Genomic DNA, 10,524 nt, shown 5'->3' with positions numbered 1-10,524 from the left:
GGATTTCACAAGTTTCAAAATCTCCCCTCCCCCTACCGCATCCCAAAACCAGTCCAGCTCGTCCCTGCCTCCCTAACCTGTTCTTCCTCCCACCTATCCCCTCCTCCCACCTCAAGCCGCACCTCCATCTCCTACCGACCAACCTCATCCCGCCCCCTTGACCTGTCCGTCCTCCCTGGACTGACCTATCCCCTTCCTAACTCCCTACCTACACTCACCTTTACTGGCTCCATCCCCGCCTCTTCGACCTGTTTGTTTCCTCTCCACCTATCCTCTCCTCTATCCCTCTTCTATCCGCCTCCCACTCTCTCCCTATTTATTTCAAAACCCCCTTCCCCTCCCCCTTTTCTGATGAAGGGTCTAGGCCCGAAACGTCAGCCTCTCTGCTCCTATGATGCTGCTTGGCCTGCTGTGTTCATCCAGCCCTGCACCTTGTTGTCTCGGATTCTCCAGCATCTGTAGTTCCTACTATCTCTCTCAATCTCTTTCCTGTATTCTTTCTCATCATTGTTTGAGATCTGACCTACAATGGTGGTGTCATCAGCAAACTTGTAAATGGAGCTGGGGTGGAATTTGGCCGCACAGTCGTGAGTGTATAGGGAGTATAGTAGGGGGCTACTCCATATAGTTATATGAATAGACTGGAAAAGTTCAGCTTGTTGTCCCTAAGAATAAACTCTCCTAAAGAAAACTAAGAAGATTTAATTGACTTGTTTAAGGGTTTAGATAGAGAAAAACTAGAGAAACTGTTGTCACTGCTAGATAGGTTGATAAGCAGAGGGCAACGTTTAAGGTGATTGATGAAAAAAAACCAGATGCTGCATGAGAAAAATATTTTTTATGCAATGGTTAGGTTTGGAAATGTGCTGTCTGATAGTTCAATGATTGCTATCCAACTTCCATTTCAGTTTATAATCCCAAAAATGAAAACATGTGGTCTCTTACAGAGTGAACAAGGAGAGTCCAGGGAGTAGTTATGAATGAGCTGGATTGGGGAAATTCAGCAAAATAATTACATGGATTGGTATGAGGCACAGGGTTGAAGAAAGAGAGATTAAAGTGGAGGGAAGGAAGGTAGGAGTATTCAGTAAGAGAAAGATAAGAATTTAAACAAAAGTTTGATGCATTTTCATGAAGAGCCCTCTTATGGATGAATCTATGGCCAATTGTACACTATAAATTGATTTTTCCCTTTGAGATTTCTTGTTCTTGTGACTCAATCCTGATAAGTATAAGACAAAATGTTTTGACAGCTTGTCTGTTTCTACAGCAAAACTTAATAGGATACACATAATTGTCATCATCCATGGTTAATATGAACATTAGTAAAGATGGTACATCCCACACAAGGGTCTTCGAAGTCCTGTACACTGCAACAATCTATATGTTTCCAGCACTACTTTTAAACTGACTAAGGCAGACATAGCCCACAGTGCCTCCTCTATCTGTTACCTCTCTGCACAATTGGAAGTTCCTGCCTTCCACTCAGTCAGTCCCACTGATACAGTGGGTAAATACCTTGTGGAGAGTGCCAGTGTTGGCTCACATCCTGTTGTTCTATTATACTGAGACCAATTGTGAATATTTCTCTGCTTGATATGTCTTGTTCTTTACCTGCATTTTGATCAGTTCTGGCTTCAGTCCACACAGATTAGAACACATATGAAATGAATGGGTTGAGGATCCCCCAGTGGGATACCTGTCGACAGATGATCTGTATCCCTGCTAGACCAGTCTTCATCTTTCTGGCGCCCGCTCCACTTTGCCAGATGCTCATACTCCCCTCTGTGATTTCACTAATCTCACTTTATTAGTTCCATATTATTTTGGTTCATCCTTCACGTCTTCAGCTCTCTTTCCTTCCTTCAGATACTTCTTACAACCCACAAATTTGACCAAGTTTTCTGTCACCTGACAAAAAATTCCTTGTCTGGCATGACATTATGCTTTGTTTTTATAATCTTCTGTAGCATGCCTTCAGGCACTTTATTACATGAAAGGTGCTTATTAAGTGTAAATTGTTGTTGTGCATCTCTTCTATTTCTCCAATATTTTCCATTGCATCTGCTCTCATTGTTGCTGTCAGTTCATTCTGTGTATTTTACTGAATCGACTTGCAGCTTATTCTGTCCCTGATGTTATTTGGTCTAGCTCCTGTCCCTCACTCTATGATATCATTCAATTGTGAACAAGGGATATTCCTGAATTAACATTCATCATTACCTTTAGATGCTGCCTGACATCCTGAGTTTCCTCCTTTTATTGTATTTCGAATTGACACCTATTAACCTAGACTTGCTTTGACAATAAAAAGAATGTGTTTTGTTACAATTATTTAGTTATCAAGTGAATTCGTGAATCTCCTTTGCTCTGTTCCTGTGTGTTAATATCCTAAACCCACTATTCAGTATATCAGCCATGGATAGCTGCTAATAGGTGCACTTACACACCCTATTCACAAGGGATCAAACACTAGATGTTTTGCTGATCTAGGCTGTTGTTGTCATTTAGATAAATTTCAGTAACACAGCAGCACGCATTTTAGGGAGCCCCGAAATGAACATGGCAACTGGTTTAGCCCAGGAGGCTTTAGGGGAGGAATTAACCTGTGCTATTTGTCTAGAGATTTACACAGACCCTGTGATACTCAACTGTAAACACAGCTTCTGTCGAAGCTGCATAGAGGAGACCTGGAACGATACAGCTGCAGCCCCTTACTGCTGTCCCGAATGTAGAGCAGAGTACACCGAGAGACCCGGCCTTGAGAGGAACTTTAAATTGGCGAATATCGTTCAGAAATACCTGGCTCTGGAGCTGTCTCAGGATGCTGTTCTGTGTAACTACTGCACTGAGAAACTGCGTCCGGCAGTGAAGACCTGCCTGAAGTGTGAAGCTTCCATGTGCCCAGAACATCTCAGACATCACACAGAGAGTTCTGTGTTTAAAAGCCATCTCCTTGTAGATCCCACTGCAGACGTATCCCAGTGGAAATGTTCAGAACACCAAGAGCTGCTGAAGATTTACTGTAAGGACGATAAGGTGTGTGTCTGCACCCTCTGCACTGTGTTTGGAAAACACAAGGGTCACAACTGTGGGAGCATCAGCGAGGGAGAGAAGGAGCTCAGGGTAAGTGTGTGATTAATCGCTGCAAAACTGTGTTACTAACCACATTAAGGAAGAGTTGATTTAAAGATGGTGAGGCATCTGCACATTTATTTCCATCCCTTTAATTTACCATTGTGTAACCAGTTCAAATCTAATGATATCAATGTAACATGGCATTAGGGTTATGATCTATCTGATGCAGCAGTTTGTAACTGAAATTTTAATAAAAGGAATATTGATGATATAATTATGACTTAATTCAGGTTGTGATTTTTTACTTTTAATTTATATTCTACCTACTTTGATCATTCATTAAGCCGAGCCCAATGATGGCTATGAATATTAGAAAATGGAAACATGACTGTAATGTTGCAAAATATTGAGAATAGCAACCAGCAGGAAAATGAGCAGCACAATAGCTCACTGCTGCCTCACAGCGCCAGGTTTGATTACACCCTCATGCGACTGTCTTTGTGGAGTTTGCACATTATCCTTGTGTCTGCATGGGTTTCTTCCAGGTGCTCCCGTTTTCTTCCACAGTATAAAGATGTGCAGGCTAGATAGATTAGCAATGAGAAATGCAGGGTTACAAGGATTGCATTGGGTGGGATGCTCTTTGGAGGGTCGATGTGGACTTGATGGGCCAATGGCCTGCTTCCACATCGTAGGAATTCTATGAGGAGCAGCATAGAGCATTCCACTGGTTAGGGTGGGGACACACTAAACTCGAAGAATTGCTGACCTCATGTGGCTGTTAACTAGAGAAGTGGGAAATCATTTGCTGTTTGAGTACAGGAGCGGAGATGAGTTGTGCAGTTATACAGGGCCTTGGTGAGGCCACACCTAGAATATTGAGTGCGGTTTTGGTCTCCTTTTCTGAGGAAGGATGCTCTTGCTCTCGAGGGAATGCAGTGAAGGTCTACCAGGCTGATTCCGGGGATGGTGGGACTGACATGAGGTGAGATTGACCAGGTTAGGATTGTTTTTGCTGGAGTTCAGGTGAATGAGGAGGGATCGCATAGAGACTTGTAAAATTCTAATGGGACTGGACAAGGTAGATGCAGGGAGGATGTTCCCGATGGTGGGTGTGTCTAGAACCAGGGATCACAGTGTGAGGATTCGCGGTAGACCATTTAGGACAAAGATAAGGAGACATTTCTTCACCCAAAGGTTGGTGAGCCTGTGGAATTCATTACCACAGGAAGTAGTTGATACCAAAATATTGAATGTATTCAAGAGGCGACTAGATATAGCACTTGGGGCAAATGGGATCAAAGGCTATGGGGAGAAAGCAAGCTTAGGCTATTGAGTTGGACGATCAGCCATGATTGTGAAGAATGGTGGAGCAGGCTTGAAGGGCCGAATGGCCTCCTACTGCTCCTATCTTCTATGTTTCTATGTTTTTTGATTTTCTGTGAATATAGAATATCCATTGAGTTCTATGTAAATTAGATCAGTTTTAAAAAATGTTAGGACAAAAACCAAATCTTGCGGATGCCGGAAATCTGAAATAAAAACTAAATACTGCAGGTACTCAGATCTGGCAACACCTGTAGAGAGAGAAGCCGAGTTAATGATTCCAGTTGATCAGAACTACTCCATTCTTCAGAATTGTCTGTTTCTTTTATATTTTCTTAACCTGCACTGATGTTATTTGCACCTTTTAAGCAGAAAATTATCTGTAGGCTCTTTAAAAACTTGCTAATACTCCGTATTTGTTGTGCGGGGAAAAGGGGAAGGTTTTTAGAAGTATCTTAAAGAGGGAGTGGGAGATGTAGAGACAGAGAGCTTCAGGAAAGAACATACAGAGTGTACAACTTAGTTGTCTGAAAGCACCAACTCCAGCGATGGAGCAATGAAGAGATGTTGTAGTACAGGAGGTGTTAGCTTAGTGGTATTGTCACTGGATTTGTAATCCAGAAACTCAGACAATGTTCCAGGGACCTGTGTTTGGTGGATAGTGGAATTTGAACTCAATAAAAATCTGGAATGAAAAATCTCATGATGGCTATGAATCAATTGTCATAAGAACCCATCTTGTTCATCAATGCCCTTTAAGGAATGAAATCTGCCATTCTTACTGGTCTGGCCTACATGTGACTCCAGACCCACAGCAATGTGGTTGACTCTTAACTGCCCACCAATTCCCACTCAGTTGTATCAATTGCTGGAAAGTCTCTAAAACAAAATAAAACCAGATGAACCATCCAGTATCGATCAAAACACCTGAAGTGACAACAGCAAAACCTGTTGATCCTGTAAAGTTCTCCTTACTACTGTGGGCAAGTGCCAAAAGAGGGAGAGCTATCTTACAGCCTGACATAGTCATACTCACCAATTCATAACTTAGCTGATATTATCTCAGACACCACCATCACCACTCCTGGGTATGTCCAGTCAGGAGAGAGTTCCTCTGAGAGTCTTTAACATTGGTTCCAGGCTCCATGATGTCTCATGGCTTCAGATTAAAGATGGGTGAGAAAACCTCCTGCTACTTCAGATATAGCATCCTACCTCAGCTGATGAATCGGTACTCCTCGACGTTGAACAACACTTGGAGGAAGTACTGACAGTGGCAAGGGTTCAGAATTGGGTGGGGGAATTTCAGTGTCCACCATCAAGATTGGCTTGGCAACACAGAACTGTTTAAGACCTAAAGGTCATAGCAGTATCAAGAAGACGGAAAAACATAGCTGACCTCATTCTCGACATTCTGCCGGCTGCAGATGCATTTGTCATTGTCCAAGACAGAATCTGTAAGAGTGACCACCACACAGTCCTTGCGGAGACAAAGTGCCACCTTTACATTGAGAATACCCTCCATCGTCTTATGTGGCACTATCACCGTGCTAAACGGGACTGACGTCAAACAGATCTAGCAACTATTGGGCCATCAACAGCAGCAGAATTGTACTCCAGCACAATCTGTAACCTCATGGCCCAGCATATCTCCCCCTCCCATCCGTCCCGCCCCCTCCTCCCCACCAAATCAAACCAACATCGAGGGCCGAAGGGCCTGTACTCTGCTGTAATGTTCTATGTTCTATTACCATCAACCCGGGTTCAGTGGAGAGTGCAGGAAGGCCATGCCAATAGCCACACCAGGCAAACCTGAAAATGAGACAACACAGTGTAGAGCTGGAGGAACACAGCAGGCCAGGCAGCATCAGAGGAGCAGGAAAGCTGACATTTCAGGTCGGGGCCTTTCTTTAGAAATGGGGTAGTCCAGTGCCCACTTCTGAAAAAGATCCCTGACCCAAAGTGTCAACTTTCCTGCTCCTCTGCCTGGCCTGCTGTGTTCCTCCAGCTCCACACTGTGTTATCTCTGACTCCAGCATCGGCAGTTCTTACTATCTCTGAGTGAGTTACAAACCTAAAAATGAGGTGTCAACCTGGTGGTACCAAACAGGACTACTTGCATGCCAATTCAGTGTAAGCAACAACTGGTAGACAGTGCTAGGCAATTCATAGAATTCCTACAGTTTGGAAGTAGGCTATTCAGTCGCCCCTGAAGAGCATCCCACCCAGACCCAGCCCCCTACTCTATCCCTGTAATCCTGCATTTCCCATGGATAACCCACCCAGCCTGTGCAACCCTGGACCCTATGGGCAATTTAGCATGGCCAGTCCACTTAAACTGCACATCTTTGGACTGTGGGAGGAAACCAGAGCACCCAGAGGGAACCATGCAGACTTGGGGAGAATGTGCAAACTCCTCAGGAGGGTAGAATTGAACCCAGGTCCCTGAAACTGAGGCAGCAGTGCTACCCACTGAGCCACAGTTTCTCACCAATGGGTCAGGTCTAAGCTCTACAGTCCTGCCACCTTTAGTCATGAATGGTGGTGGACATTAAAACAACTCACTGGAGCATAAGAATCAGGAGCAGGGTTTGACAATTCAGCCTCTTGAGCCTGCTCTGCCATTTAATACCATCATAGCTGATTTCAGCTTGGCCTCAACTCCACCTTCCTGCCCTTTGTCTATGACCCTTTAACCTGTTACTAATTAAAAATCTGTCTATCTCCAACTTACGTATGTTCAATGTCTCAGCATCCATGCACTCTTGGATTGTGAATTCCACAGATTCACGAGCCTTTGAGTAAAATAATTTCTCCATATCTCTGTTTTAAAATTGCTACCCCTTATCCAAAAGCTATGACCTCGCATTCTAAGGTCTGGAGGGATATGGGCAGGAGCAGGCAGGTGGGACTAGTCTGAGACAACAAGGTGCAGAAAAGGGGGCGGGGAAGGGGAAGGGGAAGGGGGTTCTGAAATAAATAGGGAGAGAGTGGGAGGTGATGGATAGAGGAGAGGATAGGTGGAGAGGAAACAAACAGGTCGAAGAGGCGGGGATGGAGCCAGTAAAGGTAGGGAGTGTAGGTGGGGAGTTAGGGAGGGGATAGGTCAGTCCAGGGAGGACGGACAGGTCAAGGGGGCGGGATGAGGTTAGTCGGTAGGAGATGGGGGTGCGGCTTGAGGTGGGAGGAGGGGATAGGTGGGAGGAAGAACAGGTTAGGGAGGTGGGGACAAGCTGGACTGGTTTTGGGATGCGGTAGGGGGAGGGGAGATTTTGAAGCTTGTGAAATCCACATTGATACCATTGGGCTGCAGGGTTCCCAAGCGGAATATGAGTTGCTGTTCCTGCAACCTTCGGGTGGCATCGTTGTGGCACTGCAGGAGGCCCAGGATGGACATGTCGTCTGAGGAATGGGAGGGGGAGTTGAAATGGTTCGCGACTGGGAGGTGCAGTTGTTTATGGTCATGGCAGATTGTAAAAGCTGCTTCACCTAGTGCCAAACATATTGTAGCATTTAAAATCTTTTCACGTAATGAATTACTTTTAGAGGTGCCGTTTTGTCCCAACAATGTCTCACACAGCAGTTCTGATAATATTGACTAAGGGAGAAATGTTGGCCATGGTATCAGAATGTTCTGCTCTTTGAGTGGGACCTTCAATGGCCAACTGAATTATCGGAATAACAACATCTGACCTGAAGGATAGAACAATGTAAAATTCCCTTAGTGTCAGCCTAGAATGGGACTCCATCCACAATATTCTAACCAGAGATGAAGGTGCTTTCAACAGAGACAAACAGATTCTGCTTTGTACTGGTATCATATCTTATCTTATGTCTATACCTGTGCCCTACTAGAAGCTATTTCTATCAAAGGCAACCTTTTGGCTGTAAGGACCAGACTGTTAATTCTCTGGCTACAAGTAGGCCAATGGTTTTTCCACTTCTGCACTCTCCTTCTTGCTTGGTTTCTTATTGAGTATCCCTTGTACTTTTGATTTCTCCTTTGATTTTCATGACACTTGCTATTTTTGCATAAGTCTTCAATTCTACTCAATAGTGAATGTTTCTAATATGAGCTATGTGCTGCTTTTTACCATGCATCTTGATTTTATTGAGACCAAAATGGAAATAGTTCTGTGACCGAGATGGTGAAGGGTCTTTTTAACCCCGCAACATCAGTATAGTTGTTTTTCCAGGTTCCTGATATGGTTAATCTGATGCTTTCTCCATATTAGACTTAGAATAAAAAAGATCCACCAATATGTTTTTATTAATGAGCACAAGCTTATTGATTTGCTGTAAAACCAAACTTAATACCATGAAGATGCAAAATTGGGTAACACGCAGTTTGCAATCTGAAAATATTAATGCTCCTTTTGAAATCCTAAACCAGAGGAATTCATATGCACATACCAGGTAAAGGTGAAAAAATGGCTTTCTCTCTGCAGATAAAAAACAAATTCTTTTAGCTAATAATTCTTAGCTCTTGAAAGCAAAATGGATAATGTTTAAGATGCTCAGAAGACTGTTGGTCTGATATGCTGGCACACAGATAGATGTTGCTGAACACATGCAGTGGCCTCTGGGATCTTTGTAGACACAATCGCTCATGAAATGTTGACAAACTCTTTCAGAAGCTTTTAACGGGGAACAAGGGCTCAAGATACCAGACTGAACATGCAACAAGGGTTCTTTTTGAGAGATGGAGGAGTTGAACTGGAAAGTTTCTGTCTTTCATCTGTCCCAAATTATTCCAAACAACATCTACAAACAGAAACTGGAATCTGACCAATTGTAAACTCAAATGGGAAGACTCCAGGAAATGAGCAGTTATGAGAAGACAAGAATTACCTTGTTCGAAAAAAGGCTCCAGATACCTTTCACTGACCTCTTAAAAAAAAGTATGCACAATCCCTCAAACTTAACTTCCCATAAAAGTGATTAAATATGAAACCATCATAACATGGTGACAATCATCCTTTGCACTCAAACCTGGCTTTCATAATGTTTGCAATGTCTTCAATGTTCTCACTTTAGAATCATTTACAACATCAGCTTCAGAAGATTCGCAACAATGTTGAAGCAGTTCAACTTGCTCTGAATGACCTTCACAAGGAGAAGAAGAATGCACAGGTAAGAGCCCATCAAACAGCACCTAAACCAAATCATTTTGCTAGTCAATTTATTCAGTAAATTTGTATGTTTGTATGGAAAGCTGACTCATAAGCTTCTCATAACTGAGAAAGTCTGAACTTTAGTGCCCGACCTGTGCTGAGTTACTGCAGTCAAACTCAATGCACCCCATGTTTAAGAAGGGAAAAACAGCCGAGTCCTCTTGCACTTGCTGTCCAGTACCATGAAATGTATGGGCAAATTATGGACCTGTGCCAGTCAGTTAGCCTGTTGCTGCTCATTGCAAAAGTTGAGGAGCCAAAGAGAAGCCATTATTCATAGAATCACATTCCTTCCCAGCTCCAACGCCTTCTGGAGGAGGAATGGCGCATTTGGCCTTGAAGTCTACTCCACCATTCAACATAGATCATTGCCGATTCAGTTGTGGACTCACTCCGTGTTTCTTGTCTCCAATAACCTCTGATTCCCTTATTGATCAAAAACTTGTCCAATTCAGCCTTGAATGTATTCAACAATGCAGCCTCAATTGCAGGCTGTGGAAGAACATTCCAAAGACAATTGACCCTGTGAGAGAAGAAATTTCTCCTTATTTCAGCCCCAGGTTGGAATCTTATAAGATCGCCTCTCATTCATCTAAACTCCACTGAACTTAGATTTAACCTATTCAAACTTTTATCATAAGACAGTCCCTTCATTCCAGTAATCAGTCTAATTCACTTTTTCTGACTGCTTCCAATACAAGTATATCCCTCCTTAAGTAAAAAGACCAAAACTGCACTCAATATTGTAGGTGTGATCTCAGCACTCTCTATACAGTTGGAGCAAATCTTTGCTACTTTTATATTAAATTCCTCTTGCAACAAATGCAGAAACATAAAAACCTTGAGAACAGGAGCAGAAGTAGGCCATTCAACCCTTTGAGCTTGCTCCATCATTCAAGATAGCTTTGTGCATAGGAAATCATATCTCACAAACTTGTATCAGAGA

At 43.2% G+C, this 10,524-nt stretch overlaps 1 protein-coding gene across 1 annotated transcript in view; it reads left to right on the top strand.

Moving 5' to 3' along the window:
* Window positions 1-10,524, top strand: part of LOC109927428 — a 47,734-nt gene that overhangs the window by 9,897 nt on the left and 27,313 nt on the right. The window contains exons 6-7 of the mRNA XM_048613884.1: window positions 2,512-3,126; window positions 9,442-9,537. Of these exons, the coding sequence (XP_048469841.1) occupies window positions 2,512-3,126; window positions 9,442-9,537 (711 nt within the window). The remainder of the gene's footprint in view (window positions 1-2,511; window positions 3,127-9,441; window positions 9,538-10,524) is intronic.

The sequence above is a fragment of the Rhincodon typus genome, chromosome 29, assembly GCF_021869965.1.
Source record: "Rhincodon typus isolate 14 chromosome 29, sRhiTyp1.1, whole genome shotgun sequence".
Lineage (NCBI taxonomy): Eukaryota > Metazoa > Chordata > Chondrichthyes > Orectolobiformes > Rhincodontidae > Rhincodon > Rhincodon typus.
Note: the sequence above shows the minus strand (reverse complement) of the source record. Positions and strands in the feature narration are given on the sequence as shown.